At 42.8% G+C, this 16,708-nt stretch overlaps 1 protein-coding gene across 1 annotated transcript; it reads left to right on the top strand.

The window, feature by feature from the left end:
• Nucleotides 1-7,751: 7,751 nt before the first annotated feature.
• On the top strand, nucleotides 7,752-13,655 carry FAM89A (family with sequence similarity 89 member A). Its single transcript, XM_027454191.3, has 2 exons — nucleotides 7,752-8,079; nucleotides 11,653-13,655. The coding sequence occupies exons 1-2, from the start codon at nucleotides 7,828-7,830 to the stop codon at nucleotides 11,809-11,811; spliced, it is 411 nt and encodes a 136-aa protein (XP_027309992.1). The 5' UTR covers nucleotides 7,752-7,827; the 3' UTR covers nucleotides 11,812-13,655.
• Nucleotides 13,656-16,708: the final 3,053 nt, after the last annotated feature.

Genomic DNA, 16,708 nt, shown 5'->3' with positions numbered 1-16,708 from the left:
CACCGCTTTTGCCTCATTAGTGTTCATTTTGAATGGAAGCAGAAATCAAGTTATTGATGGGCCTTAGAACTGACTTTTAGGATAAATTACACTCAAAAACATATTGAGCAATGTATTTTTTCCGAACTACATGGATACATCAGCATAAAGTTGCTAGTTACTGATGCACAAAGTTCACCCAAAGAAAGAGGAGGCTCTGAAGCAATGAACTTGAACAACGTCCTGTTACCAAAAGCTCATTTTCGCGGCAAGTGCAGGCACTGTCAGTAACCATACTTCTGGTGGTTCCTCCTCAAGCAGTCTATTTAGGCTTCCATCTTCCTTGGCTGACTTATCAAAGAAAGACAAAGGATGCTTTAGTTCATCTTTGCCTTGGCAGAACAATTCTTATTTTGGCAAACTTGCCAAAAAAACTTCAAAAATCCATGTTCTTGCCTTTTAACTCATTTGCACACCTGTTTGTTCCTGTCAGGGGCTGATTAGTGCAGCAGTGATTGGCTTGATCTGATCTCATTTCCAGCACAGATGTCGGGTTTTCACAGCTTCCCTTCTTTGCGGATATTGCTATCACGTTTCCCCCTGGAAGGGCTTTGGTCTTTTGTTTTGTTTTGCTTTGCTTTATTTTTTTGTTTCCTTTTGCAACTATAATATATACTGTAGATTGCTTTTTTTCTTTTTTTTAAGGTTCTGTGTGATGTTCCAGATGGCACCTAGTTGTAACATGGCGAAGTGACTTGAATTCTCATACGGTTTGATCCTGCCACACGTTGTCTCCAACAATACAACAGGTGCATCAGGTACGGGCAGGAATCACTGCACTCCAGAACAGCTTTCACTTGGCAATACGGCTCTTGCCAATACTCTTCTCCCTCAGCATTTCTACTAAGGAAGAACAGCTCTGAGGAGCAAAGAAAACCAGAGGGACTTCACAGAGGTGAGCTGAGCTGAGCCTCTGGATCCCCCAGTGGGGGATCCCCCGCCAGAGCCTCCCTCTTGGCAGGCTCAGAAAGCTCTTGGGTAGAAGTCAGGAAAGCAACCACTCAGTTTGGAGAGCCTGAGAGGGGGCTTTTTTTGGTGCTGTGTGTGCGTGAATTGTTTTCCTGCTGTTTGAAATGTAAACCGCTTTGATGGCATTTTTCTGACAGGTTCACTTCGGGTAAAAATCTGGTATCGCAGGTACTCAAGCCAAAAAGTTATTTTCAAGCTTTATGTTTGCTGTACGGAATATATTTCAGTTTTAAATGCTGGTTATATTTCAAAGTTATTCCTTCGCCTCTACCATTACAAAAGTTGATTTCCCATACTAAATAAGGCTCGGTCTTGTTGCTGTTTGGGTGCCACATGCTCAAATGCTGCAAGAAGCAATGAACATAACTCAGCTAGCAGAACATCTGCCTCTGAGTCAGTAATTGCTGAGTGCCCCTGCACTGAATTCAGGGGTCACTGGGCTGCTGAATGTGCTGTTCTCATATGAAATATGAAACAAAAATTCTAATCACTTGTTGGCCATTAAATAACTGATGACAGTTTTCATCAGAGACTCACAATAGCTTTGCTCCTCTAAGTGTGCCAGGTAATTACATTCTATCTACCTAAATGAACTTTCAATTACAAAGAGTACTTTTCTCCTCTAAACTATTTAGAAATAATGTTATGCACTGTTAAATTACTGTCCTTGACCTATCTCAGTAATAGACAAAGAGATCTGGGTATATGGAAGGATACCTGACCGCAGGCTTTGTCGCAGCCGCGATTCAGCAACCAGATTTTGTTCTCAGGCGTGCACTTTGGCCTCATGAACTCGGTGCAACTTGAGCTGCTGGGAGGTAAAGCAACCACTGACATCTGCTCATCACTCTCCCCTTCCAAGAGCTTGCACAGACGTGCAGGCTGTTTTCACTACCAGGCAGTACTCCAGCACAGGCGGGAGGTGCTAGGTGCTAATGGAATTTGGCCTGGCTCAACTGAAGGATATGTATTTTTTTTTATGGCCTCAGTTTTGCCTTTAATTATTCAGCACTAGTCTGTCTGCTTGTGGAAGAGGATGGTCGTTTTTCAGGAACACAGGTATGTCTGAGTATAAAATTACCCCTCCTTAAGAGCAAACATTATAGCTATACACGGCTGAAGAGTGTTTATCTTCTGAGCAGTGTAACCTGCATCCATCTCACGGAAATATGTTATCTCACAGATTTTTGCATTCAACCTGGAAAAAAATTTCACCTGTAGATTTAGTAAGGGAGAATGCAGAAGAAAGAAGCAAGAAATTATGTTTATTAACATTAGTTGAACATGGTAATATACAGAAACTTCCATGTTTGGTTACAACTGAATGCCTTGCAGAGAAATAATTCTTTTTAGAAGTGATTGACTACGGCTCCCCACTCAAAAATACTGCAAGGCAGATATCAGACCGCTAGAGAATCTGCAATATTCTGCAATCCGTAAGCACAAATCATTCTTACTACTTGTGCACATCAGCAGGCATCCCTTTTCAGCAGCACTTCATTTCAGCCCTGCAATTTTGCCTGCAGATTTAGACCTCCCGTCATTTTTACCTCAAATGACCTCGGCACGGCTTAGGCGGCATCCTCAGGGTTTGACCCCAATGTAGGTCTCACTGAAGGAAAGAGTCTGCTCAGTGTCACTGGGATAATAAGACAAATACCCTCAAAGCCTGTAGCTCTGATCCCCTGGCTATCTACTTTCAGTAATCAGATTCTGGAAAGCTGTTACTGGAAGTCAGGAGCAAGCAACCTGTTGTTGGGAGGCTAACAAACTGAACCCAATGCTGGAGCAGCAGTAATAAAGGTCCGCTCAAGCCATCATTTTGAAGAGGCAAATGATTCAGCCCAAAGCTTATCAGAACTATACCGAGCTCTTAGGAAGCATGGGGGAAAAAAAATCAAAAGGCCCTTTGAAGTCCTTAGTTCCTTTTGTATTTTTGATGCAGAAGGAGACTAAGGAAGACGTTCAATGCCGTTGTGGGCTGTGGGCATGAGGATCGTCTATTGCATAATTATCTCACAAAACTCTGTCATGTTCTTTTATGCCTACGAATTTCCACATAATACCGGAATGATTAATTCCTACAACATAGTATTGTTTCTCATTTCATTTTGGTGGATTTGCTTTTACCAGCTGATATGAAATCCTAAAATGACTTTCTTTGTTAATTACAGAAAGAAGCCTCGTTCTGAAGAGGAGGGTGTTGCAGCAACATGAATTTGGTGGGGTCTAAATGCCAACTCTCTTTTCTGCTAGCTAATGTAATGGGGATGAATCCATGAGACTGGAGAGGTAGGGAGAATAGACTGATACTGTTACATCTGATTTAATGAAGTGAGAGGACACAGGAGATTTTAAAACCGGTGTTGCAGAGCACAGTGATGTACTATGGAGAAGATTTATAGTTTGATCTAAGGTTAAACAGAGACATGAACAAGCCAGATTTTGGCATCATCAGGAAAATAAATGACCAGTTATCTTAACTCCCATCAATTTTACTATCAGGCCAAGTCAATGTTTATCCTGAGTATGATCCTTCTATAATCCTAAACCAGAATTTCTGATATGAAAGTACAGACTTTGATTGTGTCTTTTCTTTCCACAACAAAAACTAATAGCATTTGGTAACAGATGAAAATGTGAAACAAAGAAAAGCAAAATAGTGTGAGAGAGGAATTAGACCCGTAGTGATTACAGAAATATAACCTGCTATTTGCCATATGCACCCAGCCTTTGGATTTTCATACTGCTTCTTACTGCTTTCTGCTGGGCATAAATTATTCCAAAAATCCCTACCATCCTCATTGCGAAAAGGAGAGAGAGAGGGGACAGAGCTCTGGTTGGAGGAGCTGCTATTTGTGAACAAAAAGAAGAAACATACCTACGTGCATATTATTGCTGGCTGGCAGATGCCTTCAGTGGAGAAATTGTTACTCATCCACACTCATAGACCTCTACATACCAGTCCCTATATTTAACCTCTCTGGTTCTTCCTTCCTTTTGAACCCATTGCCCTTGCTCTCCCAATACTAATCAGCATTTCGTCAGCATCTACCCTTCCCATCCCCTATATATATATCTCCTGCTGTCAAAAGTTTGCTTTTCTAGTTCTCTATAAAAAAAAAAAAAGGAAGAGTTAGCAGTCTGACTTCTCTACAGAAGAATAAAGGGCAGAGTTACATATTAAAGAACAGCTGAGGAAGGCAGCAGCAAGAGTGCATGTGTGGCAGCTGTTGAAAGAGGGACAAAAGCAAAAGGCGGGTGTAGGAACTAAGGGGTCAGAGATCATAGCTAGCAGTCACTGGTTCGGACAGGGTTCTTGCAAGGACAGGAACTGGTGAAAAAAAACAGCAACATGGGACAAAAAACAGCAACAAGTATCAAAATTGGGACTCTTTACAGTTTTATTTAAAAACACTTTTTGATGTGGTTTTATGACACCTAAGAATTGAATGATCTTTGGCTGAAAATCTAATTTCTTCTTGGCTATGCCACTATGTGGAGTTGTGTATCATGTGTGAATTATGCCCAGCAACTTCTACATTCTCTTAGCCCAAGGACCAAAATCTGTAGCATTCCCAGAGCATCACAGAACAGCATCATCTGATCTCTGTTCCTCCACATCAGTGATGAAAACCAGAGGCCTCATGAGAAATAGAGTATATTCAAGGCATTCTGACTGCAGGAGGAAATGGAAGAGTAAACCACGCGTCACTAATTATTAATTTGTCTTCCATACGCCTAGTTTGTGATATCTGGATCCTGACCTGTCATTTGCAAGCAGTCGTGGCTGCAAGTTGACCCAATGAGAGACATCTTGCAAACAAACAGGACTTAAAAATGCCAATGGCAGTGACAGATGAGCTCTGGTGCATCTTGTTTGGCAAGTTTAAGATGCCCCTGCAGCACAGTGGACAAAATGTGACCTTAGCCACATCACTGCAAAGGCTTAGAGCAAAGGTGCTGCCCTGCACAGGGTAGCTTAAAGTTGAGGCTCACGTCCTTCTGTCAGAAGGGTGGGATAACATTCAATTCAATTAAAATGCCATAAAGACATTTTGGGGTTGCTACAATACACGTTGAACTGCTGCAAAAAGCTTTGTGTTCTAAGGAAAATCATCCCTAAGAATCACAAAGTAGGCACTTAAAATTAGTAAACATGTTTTACCGTGACCTACCTTTAGCTCTGTGTCCTGGTTCCCTATCCACAGAACAAATAATAATACCATCTGCTATCACAGGGGTGTCATAAAGAAGAATTCATCAGCGTTTGTAGATAAGTCAGTTATTACAGGGGAGAGCATTATAGGAAAGGCTGCAGGAAACCCTCATAATTTATCAATCCAACATGCTCTATAGTGAATATATATCACCACATCCAGAAAGAAGAGTATTAGAAATGAGGTATAAATGATACACGAGTATCATCTATTCTCATAATGAATGATGAAAGGAAAAAAAAATCACATAAGAATGTAAAATTAAAGATATACCATAATGCATTTGTATGAGGAAATGGCCTCTATTCTGACACTTCCTAGTTCTTTATGACACAAACTACATGATGTATTTTTAATGTGTTTTCTTTTTTAAGGTTGTATCCTTAACAAAGGACACTTGTGAGTAACATTTCTGCATCTTGGTCCTAGGAAATAGCACAGACTAAGAGATTTATACAGCTAAAGAAAGCATGTTCCACAAAAGCACAACAGACAACTGTGAAGACTCCAGCTTCCACTGTCACCGTGTTATAACTAGGTCAGACTAAATAAAGAAGTTGGTTTAGATTTTAAAGGCTAGCTAAGAACTTAGAATCAGAATATCCCAAACTGGAAGGGACCCACAAGGATCACTGAATCCAACTCCTGCCTCCACAAAGGACCACCCAAAAATCAACCCATACGTCTGAGAGCATTGTCCAAACACTCCTTGAACTCCTTCAGGCTCGGCGCCATGACCACTGCCCTGGGGAGCCTGTCCCAGTGCCCGACCACCCTCTGGGTGCAGAACCTGTCCCTAACCCCCAGCCTGACCCTCCCCTGTCCCAGCTCCATGCCGTCCCCTCGGGTCCTGTCACTGTCCCCAGAGAGCAGAGCTCAGCGCCTGCCCCTCCGCTCCCCTTGTGAGGGAGCTGCAGGCCGCCATGAGGCCTCCCCTCAGCCTGCTCTGCTCGGGGCTGAGCAAACCAAGGGACCTCAGGGGCTCCTCAGGCATCGTCCCCTCTAGGTCCTTCACCATCTTTGCAGCCCTTCTTTGGGTACTCTCTAACAGCTTCATGTCCTTGTTTAATATGAACAAAGGCTAGGTAAGGTTGCCATCCGAGAGATGAGAACCCAGAAAGTAAATTTTTTGACTTTTCGGTTGACAAAGTTAAACAGCAAGCCAGCATAAAGATTGTTAATAGTAATGATATGGCAATAAGGTGCCTAAAGGCCCTGAGTGTGAAAAAAATGCACTTATAATCTAATGGGATCAGGCAAGCTGAAAAAAATAATTATGATAAGCCGGTCTAGATAAAATAAGAATATTCATGAGCTTTTCCAAATAGCTGTCATCTGGAAAAAAAAAAAAAAAAAGATGAACGGATTGGAAGGAAAGCAAATAAATAAGCTATATTTGCTTATAGAAAGCAGGAAGATAATAATGTGCCTACATTGTCAGCAAACTGAATCAATATTTTTGCTGTCAGACACATTTAGCCTGCAAGGACAAGGGCTTTCTTAATGCTTTTAATCTACAACAGGAATGGTCTGAAATGCGTTTAGTGTTATAAATGCTAACAGCACTATTTCATTTTTCACAATCAGCTGGGGCAGAAGTCACAACATGACAAATGGAAAATAAAAATCCTCTTGACTCTAATGTACAAGGCATTAAAATGAAGAGCAGATCATCTTAAAAATCAATTCCCGAAGTAGCACATAAATACAAATAAGGATTGGAAAAAGATTCCTCCACCGTAAGCCAGTTTAAAACAATTGTCAGGGGGGTTGATGAGAATGAAATCCGGAAAAAGCCACATGAATCTGCGAGCAAAACACAAAACGGTGTGGAGGCTTAACTCCACTGCAACTCCATAATACAGATATTAAAAATCACTGTATGTGGAGGGGTTTTTTTTGAACAAAATATTGCACAAAGAAAGCGAGGTTGTGGCAACAGGACTACACCTTAAACCATCTGCTCCTAGCAGCCTGGCCGGGCCATGGCAGTGTGCTCCCAGAGCTCCACCTTTACCAAACGGCTTTGGGTTTGGCTTTTCGGTCTGCAGCTGTTGCACAAAAGGCAAAGGTCCTTCTGGCAGGCAGGGAGGCTGTCACAGCTAATGTGGGGTAAGAGTTAATGTGGGGTATATACAATAAGGAAGCATCTGCTCTGTATGAAGTCAAGAAGCGTTTAACTATTCAATATGAAGTCAGGAAGCTTTTTACTGCTCAATATTTAGCTTTCAAACACCCACTTGCCCTGGCATTGCGTGCAGGTTAGGGGGGGGGAGGAAAACCACAAAGGTCTGCCCGAGAGCTGCCCGACCCCAGCGCTGCCCCACCGCCCGGGGCCGGCGCTACCGAGGCGGCGGCGCTGATTGCCGCGGGCAGCGCTACGGGAGGCACCTGCTGCGCGCTGCAGGCGGCGCCGCCAGCACGGCACAGCTCGGTACAGCACAGCACGGCTCGGGAGGGCTCGGTACAACACAGCCCGGCCCGGTACGGCTCCGTACAGCCCGGCCCAGGAGGCGGGGCGGGCAGCGGGCGGTGCCTCCCCGGCTTGGAGCCGGGCCGGCCCTTCCCGTCGCCGCTCGCCGCTGGCCGCCGCCGCAGCATGAGCGGGCCGGGGCTGCCGGGTCCCGGCTCGGGCTCGGGGCTGCCGCCGCTGCCCAAGAGCCTGAGCGGGCTGCTCAACTCCTCCTCCTCCGGCGGCGGCGGCCAGGGCGGGCGCTGGCGGGACCTGGAGCGGCTATACGCGCAGAAGTCCCGCATCCAGGACGAGCTGAGCGGCGGCGGCCGGGGCTCGCCGCGGCCCCCCAAGCCCCCCAACCTGGACGCGGCGCTGGCCCTGCTCCGCAAGGAGATGGTGAGGGGCGGCGGGGGAAAGGGGGCGGGGGGGAGCCGCGTCGAGGCCTCCCGGAGGCCGAGGCCTGTCTGGGCCAGGGCTCGGCCTCCGGGGCTTTGTCCCCTTCGCTGAGCCCGGGGAGAGGCTTTGTGCTTTGTGCCCCCTCCCGAGGGTGCCCGGCTGTGGGGGGCGCAGCGGCGGCCATGGGAGCGGGGCGCCCCCCCCCCCCCCCCAGCGCTATTGGGGGCTGTAGGGGAGGGTTAGCGCCCGTCCAGGGGGAGCAAGCCCCGGCAGGGCTCTTCTTCGGGCTTTGTTTTGGGTCTGTAGAGCCGTGGCAGAGGCAGAGCTCTTCCTGAACCAGCGATTACAGGCGGGTTGGGGTGGCTTGTGCCAGGTGCGGCTGCAGTGAGTAAGAAGCGACGGGCATTACGCGCCCTGTGCTCCCAAACAAGGCACGGGACGGCTAAAATCTGCCCTTTACAAGGCCTTTTTATTCCTAACCATGCCAAAAACGTGCTTTGAACGTGAGATGCTGTTGAGAAACCTGTGTGTAGCTTCAGAAGGATGTGCAGCCTGAGTCTGCCGTGAATGCGCCAACAAGTAATTCAGATAAAGTTTGAGACAGCCCTAAAATTGCGCTGAAGCACAGGCAGCACAAGTGGCCATCCACCCCAGTTGTTTTTTTTCCCTATAGTCTAATAAAGGAACACAAAAATATGATCCTACTCATCATAATCCTTCCCGAAAAAGCAAAGGTAGCTCTTATAAAAAGTCTAATTTATTTTTCCTAATGGAAAATCAAACGAGATGCTGGTTAAAGTCATTTGACACCCGCATTCCCCTTTGATACTCAGTTATCCTTGATGATAACTTGATAAAACCCTTCTGAAGAAAAAAAACACTTTGCCTCCAAACACATCAAAGGCGTTCAAGCAACAGTTTCTGCAGTTCCAGGTGTGCTTTTTTGTGGCCCGTACAAATTAGAGAGAGACTCACATCCTAATAGCCCGTCTTTCATCAAGCGGGTAACAGCACGTTATTATTGATGTTGAACGCTCTTCCTCGCACCAGCCAAAGATAGCATTACAACTGGGTAATGAGCTTACCCCAAAAATTCAGCACCAAATGGGGAAGCTATGCATAGCAGCATCTTCCCCTGCAAGATCCTCTGTGTGGGTTTTTTAAGACGGGAAGGTGTTAGATTTAGATGCGTTGCGGGGGGACTGGATCATGAGGAAAAGAGTCGACAGCAGGGGAGTGTGCAGTGGGTTGCCCGGTGGGTGCTGTGAGGAAACCTGAGTCAGACTCAGCCTGACTGGGATTAAAAACTTCATGCTTGTGCTAGTAAGCCCAGACGTTTCTTCAGGCTTTTGCTACCTCCAAGATGGTACTTGAAAGTTGTGAAGAGCTAGACGCTGTGTTTCTTTTTCAGCAGATCTACTGTTCGTGTTTGAGTGCTTGACGCTGGTGACAGCTATGGGTGTTAAGGCCTGATGAATTAATTCTGCTGAGCAATGTCTAGCTCTGAGATTAGTTAGGTGTAGAATTAATTGTTCTTCACTGGAGTGCTTCACCAAGAAGGAAATTCTCGTGCATTCCTTCGGAGACAAAGATCTTGCATCTGGAATCTCTCTTCTGTCTCCAGGTTGAATTTCCTTGCTCGACCCACTCCCTTTATTCCTAATGCCTCTTTGAAAAATTCCTCACCACAGCCTTGGCCCTCAGCGCTGATGCAAGCTTGCTTAATCTTTCGGATGTTTACACGTAATAGTTTTAAGCCCAGCTTCACAGAATTCTTTCTTACCTGAGGTGAGCAGTTTGTTTAGATGGGGCAAGCCAAACCCCTTTAACTGCCAGCCATAAAGGCTGACGTTCAGACTTTATTCTTGGGCAGGTAAACATTCATTAGCTTAACACCTCTGAAGAAATTACCTCAGTAGGACTTGAATAGATGGAGGGGCCTGGATATGGTACAAATACCTCCTTTTCATTTTCCCCTGTGTAGTCTTTCTTGTTTTTTTTTTTTGTTTGTTTGTTTGTTTTTTGTTTTTTTTTTTACAAATTTCTGCCAAAGGGGATTTGTCCAAGTGCTGTTCTCCTCTTGCAGCATACAGGAAGACTCAGAAGACACCACTAAGTGAATTTTGTTTCTTTGCTTACTGCAGACTGTTTGCTTAAACAAGGAGAGAGAAAGCAGGCAGTAGTGTTCTATAAATAAAATAAATAAAAAAAAAAAGGAGATGGGGAAGAAGAGCAGTGTTGATCTGAGGGTATTGAAAGGCACATCTGTAATCTGCTGGCCACTAGCATAACATTCCTGAGCTTGCTCCAAGTCTTGGCCTAAAAGGCATGAAAGCATTAATGGTCTGGTCTATGGGAGACGTGATGTCTGGGCTTCTTGGCCTGACCAGGTAATGCACATTGGCTCTGAAAGACGCTGTATCCTATCTAAGTTGGAGTGGCATTGTGTGTGATGCTTGTTTTCCCTCTTACCACCTTTAGAAAAAGGCGCTCATAGGATAATTCAGGTTGGTAGGGACCTGAGGAATGCCAGAGAAAGATCTTCATATTAACCCCTTGTGGTTTTCTCATGTGCTGGGTGTATTTCTTAGAATTTAAACATGTAAGGAAAGGTTTTGGAGAAGAATTCTCATTCTGTGCAACACGCAACCTGGCTGCGAGGCTGCAGTAAAGGCTACGTTTTTTTCCTCATCTTCAAATACAAATTATAGCAAAAAAACCAACATGCAAAACTTTATGAAAATGCGTCTTGGTATAGCCTGTTAGCTTAACACTTCCTATTCTAAAATTTAGGCATAACAGCTGCTTCTTGAAAAACGTTATTTTGGGTAGTGGTTTAAATTTACTGCAAGAGGGAACCTACACTTAATTTGATCTCGCCTGCGTAGGTGAAAATGTCAAAGGAACTCTCTGTTCTGCTGCCACAGAGGGAAACCACTTCAAGTTAAATGACTAGCTTTATTTTACTTTTCAGTGTAATGTACACGTTTATGCCTGAAATACAGATGCAGACCACAAGGTAACTTCCTTTGCTGTTGCTCCAAGTCTTTAATTAGACCTGGAGCTGATATTTTAGAAATCTGGGGGACATAAAATATTAGGGTCTTCATTACAAAGCAAGCCCGTGCACGTCAAACTCTGGGAGTACCAAAAGGACTCTTGAGTAGCACACAAAGACACACGTCACTGCTTGCAAACCTGCCGAGTGTTTTTATCTGATTCAGCTTTAGTGTTGCTGCCTTCAAGTGGCGTGCTGTATTGTGTTAGACAGTGAGCCTTGTCGAGGCAAACACGTCAGCTGCCTGTGTATGTCAGTATAGAAAAGAAAACTGAGTAGAGAGAGACCTCACCATGAAGTGGGACACCCGTCAGAGCTGCATTTGCAAATCTTTATCCAGGCAGTTTTAAACAAAAGCAGACAGACATATGAAAGATGTGTGGTGATACTGGAAAAGTGTGTCTTTGGCATTGTTGCAGTAAAAGCATTATGCTGCCAATGAAATTGAACTTGTAATAATGGTGGTTTTTTGGTTGTTTTTTGTTTTTCTTTCTCTCCCGCTCCTCTCCCCTCAGGTTGGCCTTCGGCAGCTAGATATGTCCTTACTGTGTCAGCTCTACTCCCTCTATGAGTCCATTCAAGAATACAAAGGTGCCTGCCAAGCTGACTCTAACGCAGACTGCACGTATGCTATGGAAAACGGCTTTTTTGATGAAGAGGAGGAATACTTCTAGAAAGAAGACTAATCTCCAGGCTGGCCTAGGTTCCTTTGTCCTTCTCTCCCTGTACTACACATCACGAAGAATGACTGGAATCTCTACGGATCTCTCTTCCTGAGGAGGAACACCCAGCTACCCCAACTGGTGTTAAATTCACTTATTTTAACAAGCTGTCAGTACAAGTTACTCATGCAAATACCACTTGAGCAAAGTGCTGTACTATAACTTTTGAAGAGTTCTCAAGCATGTTTGACAAGAGTTTTCAGTTTAGTTTGCAAGGTGGGTGTTTTCAACTTACGAATATCGGTAGCTTATAACTGGAATTTTGACCATAGAAGACAGCAGTGACTTCCTGAGTTGTAATAACTCCTTAAGGGGGGGGAGGGAAGCCTCCGCTGTGGTGTAAATAGCTGTGATTTATTTCTTTTTTTTTGTCAACAGTATTGATAAATGCATTTTGAACAGGTATCTGGATGCACGCACATCCTTAGCTCTGTTAAGCTAGTTCTGCTCTTATCAGCTGCATCCAGTTTTGTACTGGGTGGATTGTTTACACAGTTTAATTTTTTTCTTCTTAAGCTAATTTTGACTTTTCCTTATACCGAGCTTACAAGCTGTACGTGTGATAGTGAATGCTATCAGCAGTTTTTTTTCCTGTTGATCTAATTCACTTTCTTGGTACTGCCACTTGGCATTAACTTTTATACTATTGTCTGGATTTCTCGCATAAACACAGTTCTTTGACCTGCTAAACTCTGTTCTCAAATGGTTTGCTTAGCTTTTGCTACACTGGGTAGTAAAAGCACCGACTCAAACATAGTTTGTCTGCCACTGTGTGGCTTGGAAATAACGTGAACTCTTGTGCAAGTGTTCTCGATCATATGAAGAATAAGGAAACCTCTCATATGACAAAATGGGACAAATTGCAATATTTTATACTGGGTGAACTTTGTTTCTGTAAGGTAGACTACAGCTCTTTTTAAAAATGCAGAATAAGTATTTTGAGCACATACTTTGCATACGTTAAAACTTTTTATACTAACTTGTTCTTTGAAGTATAACTTATTTTTGTTTTCAGAACTTACTAAAGCACTCAGTTGTTTTTTTTTTTTAATTTCGTAGTGTGTATCTGTAATGCTTCATTAGCTTGGAATATATGAGTTGCCACAATTTTGCTCTTCCCCCAACTCTGTTTTAAATAAAATCAGCTCCCAAAGCGATTTTTTTTCATTTCTAACTTTCATTTTAAAGATTGCTGTAAATCACAGTGCCTGAATCTTGACACAAGCTAATAATTAAGGGCTTTAATCTCAAAGGGTTTTTGCATGGTTTATGTCTGGCATGCATACAGTTTACAGAAAGAATTGGAGACAAATTCTGGGGTAGTTCCTCTCTTAGTTTTTAGCAAATGCTAGGATGTTGCAGTGATAAAAGCAAAGAGACTTCCAGGGTGGAGTTTTTGTGCATTCTCTCTAAAACTGGCTTCTTTTAGTAGAATTTAATGGCCACAAGAGTAAAGACTGTGTTGTAATTGTGTATGTGCTTAAGCTCTTAAACTAGTCTGTGAAAATGGTTGGATTTTTTTGTTGTTGTTAATTCTGGTCTAATTACTTCACTCACAAAACTAAAATGAAAAGGCAAACAGAAATAATCCAAATGGCTACATTTAAAATGTGTGTGCGTACATAGACACACGAGCGTACAACTTCATGCTTTGACCTAGGAATGTATCCGTTTTGAATATAATTTGCTGTGCTTTTGGTATTTATATGAGGCTTTTTCTAGTCTGTTGAAATACTGCTATTTTCTTGCTCTTTCCAAAAAAAAATAAAAATAAAAGCATGATGCTTAGCATAACATTTTAATGTCGTGTGCATTTTAATTTATTATTTAAATCTGAACTGTTGTTGTCTGCTCCCTGCTTCCCACAAAAAACAAAACAACCTATCACTAGTCATGACCTCTGCAGTGAAGCAAGCTGTTTTTAAATTAGAATGGAAAAGGTTCTGTCTGTCTGTATTTGGAGTGGGAATTTCCTACTTCTGTTTTGTGTTTTACTTACTTTGAATTAAGCATAGGAAATCCGTCTCCACAAGAATTAAAAATGATTTACAAATCCATACACAGTGCAATTCATGAGCAGTCCCACTGCTGAGAATGGTCTTGAGAGAAACTCACAGTATTTTTTTTCTTGTATAAATGAAACTTTAAATTGTCAAGGTAAATAAATGCTTGTGAGGTAGGGAATGTGGAATGTTTGGCTGATATTCACTGTATGAAGAGAAGCATAGAAGTCTGAAGGCTTTATTCCACAACATTATTTACACTGGAAAAAGGATGGATTGTTCCGACTTGCTAAGTTTTCAGCACCTTCTTCCTTTTAAGACTACCTTGCACGGGAGAGAAGTCATAGTTTGTGTTCTGAAGCCAAATTCAAACACAGTGGAGACTGGCTAGCTAGTGAAAAGTTTTAAAAACAATAAATTTAAGTCAGTAAACAATTGTTGCAGAGGCATATTTCTCTGCCTGGTGTTTTGGCTGCTGAGCTGCATCTCTTCACCACATTATAACAACATGAGGTAGGGAAATTGATTTGAGAGACAGATGCTTCGTGGGAAAACACAGCTTAAATACTGAGTAATAGTTACATGCAGCTCCAAGTCAGAGTTTAGTTATGTGCATGATAGAAAGCTGCGTTACTACAAATGCTTGCTGCTCTCAGTCCAAAACACGTACCGGTAATAACACTTCCCATTTTCCCTCTGCAATCCCACTTTAAATTACATATAACCTTTTAAGGATATAACACAAGAAACTCTTGAAACTTTGTCTGTATTGCTGGACTCTAATACCTTTTAGTTTTCTTTCTTTCTTTGTCAGGAAGTATGAATGAAGCTGGAACCAACGCAGTTGGTTTAATTTGTTTTCTGTAAAGACTCTGTGGCCTTATTAGCAGTTGGTTTGTTCTAGAAAAGGGCTGAGTCCACAGCTAGTATACCACTGCAGTAGTAAAATGGGGACAGCTTCTGTTTCAACAAGGAAAATGAATTATATGTTGCTGAGTACTTACTGAAGGAGTCCAGAACTGACTCACAGTGGTATCTCCCTTCCAGTAAAGTGAATGAGTGTTAATGTTTAGGCAACTACACAACCATGGAGGCTGCAGTGTGCAACATACCTCTCACTGCTCCTGTCTCCTTCCTTCAGCACAGCTGTCTGTTTGTCTCACCATGCTCGTGACATGGTACGAGCATGCTCTCCCACCAGACTAAGCTGTGCCATATGCAGGAATCCTGGTGAGAGGAAGGGAGCTGGGTCTGTGGGGCAGATGGGAGACCTCGGCCAAAGGAAGGCTTCACAGATGTTTCTGAGCACATAAGAGAAGTAGCTAATGCAGGGAAGATTCTTCTGTTTCAGACTGTTCAGATACGTTGCTTTGTACCATGTGAATACCGTGCCACTGGCAGTCCCACACGGCACAGTCAGCTTAGCCAACACGGCGCTAAGAGATGGAAAAGACAGGCTTTCAAGAAAATAGGGACAATTTCCTGCTGCTCAGAGATGGAAAACTTAGTGAAGTGGTTAAAAAGGTAATTGTAACCATCCCTTAACCACCACTGGTAATCTACCATCGTTAAGTCTTCACTAGTCATTTTCCAGCATGCCTACCAATGGAGTACAGTGGTTAGAAATAGGGAGTTACTAAGTCTGTGCTAGCTGTTTGAAGGCTTTTGAACAACATACATTCATTTTATTGCTATGACAACTGCAGAGTCATACCAGTTGTAATTAAATCACAGTCTAGTTGTTTTGAAATGCTCTGAGTCTGCAAAGAGAGAAAAATCTTTTCAGAAGATGTGCTCCGCTCAGCAATGCAAGCGTTATACAAAAATAGATGGATGATGCTCTGACAGCATTAAGGGATGGGCATTTAGGTCTAGCTTCAAGTCCTGGTGGGTTCACCATCAGTCCTGTTGATTTTGATGGGATGGAATTGGAAGCGACGGCCCCTTCCTGAAATCAGAACCGCAGCTCAGCATCGTTTGTTTCCACGACTGAAAGAGCTGCATGGTATCTCCAACCACCTGTGCTAACATACAAGAGGTATTCAAATAAACAGCCCAAGTATTTTCAAAGGTGCTACTTTGTAATGCATCAAAACTTGCCATAGATGATCATTCCATTAACTCGTAAAAAAAAAAAAAAAAAAAAAAAACTGTTCACAGAAGTTTTCCAATAAAGGCGGAACAAAGTTGCACTCTCTGTTTACAGATAGCTTGGACACATCTTTCAGGTGCTTTCTAAAGGTGAGTTCTTAATGCAAAAGTAATCCAAAATTTAGTATAGTCATGAAATCAAAAGATCGGGAGAATGATTATCCAAAATTACTATGTTTGCAAATAATACTTCAGTTCCTAATTATAGTTAACCAAACTGTTTCAGATGGTCTTCTAAAATATGTTGATTTTTTTAAAATTGTTTAGATTTCATTGTAAAGAATTAGGCTTGCAAAATTTTAAATGCAACAAAGAGAATGGCAAAACTCCCAGAATCTCTATAAAAAGTTAACGATTAATCCACTCAGTGTCTATTTAGTTACTGAAGGCTTTGCTGTGCATTTAGTCTACTTCCTCAGGGAACAAAGCTTATGTAGTCACTCTGTCCATGCATTTTATGTCATTTTTATTTTATTTTATTTTTTGCTAATAAACTAAATCTGACTGGATAAAATTTGCAAAGTTGCTCTCTTTCTAGAAACTGTAAAAATTAGCAGCTGGTAGAGGAGAGAGGCTTGCTGGTGCTTCGGCTGCCAGAATCACAGGTAAAACTCACCTTTTCCTTTCTTTATGGTCAACAGCAACCAAAAAGCAAAAGCTCTACAGCAGCCTCCGTGCCTGCTGTGTCTTCCCTA

The sequence above is a fragment of the Anas platyrhynchos genome, chromosome 3, assembly GCF_047663525.1.
Source record: "Anas platyrhynchos isolate ZD024472 breed Pekin duck chromosome 3, IASCAAS_PekinDuck_T2T, whole genome shotgun sequence".
Taxonomy (NCBI): domain Eukaryota; kingdom Metazoa; phylum Chordata; class Aves; order Anseriformes; family Anatidae; genus Anas; species Anas platyrhynchos.
This window is presented reverse-complemented; position numbering and strand designations above follow the sequence as displayed.

Bases quoted from the DNA above. Each gene is read 5' to 3' on its own strand.
- FAM89A (XM_027454191.3), top strand. From the start codon at position 7,828: ATGAGCGGGCCGGGGCTGCCGGGTCCCGGCTCGGGCTCGGGGCTGCCG. The intron at 8,080-11,652 runs GTGAGGGGCGGC...CTCTCCCCTCAG, and splicing joins CCCTGCTCCGCAAGGAGATG to GTTGGCCTTCGGCAGCTAGA.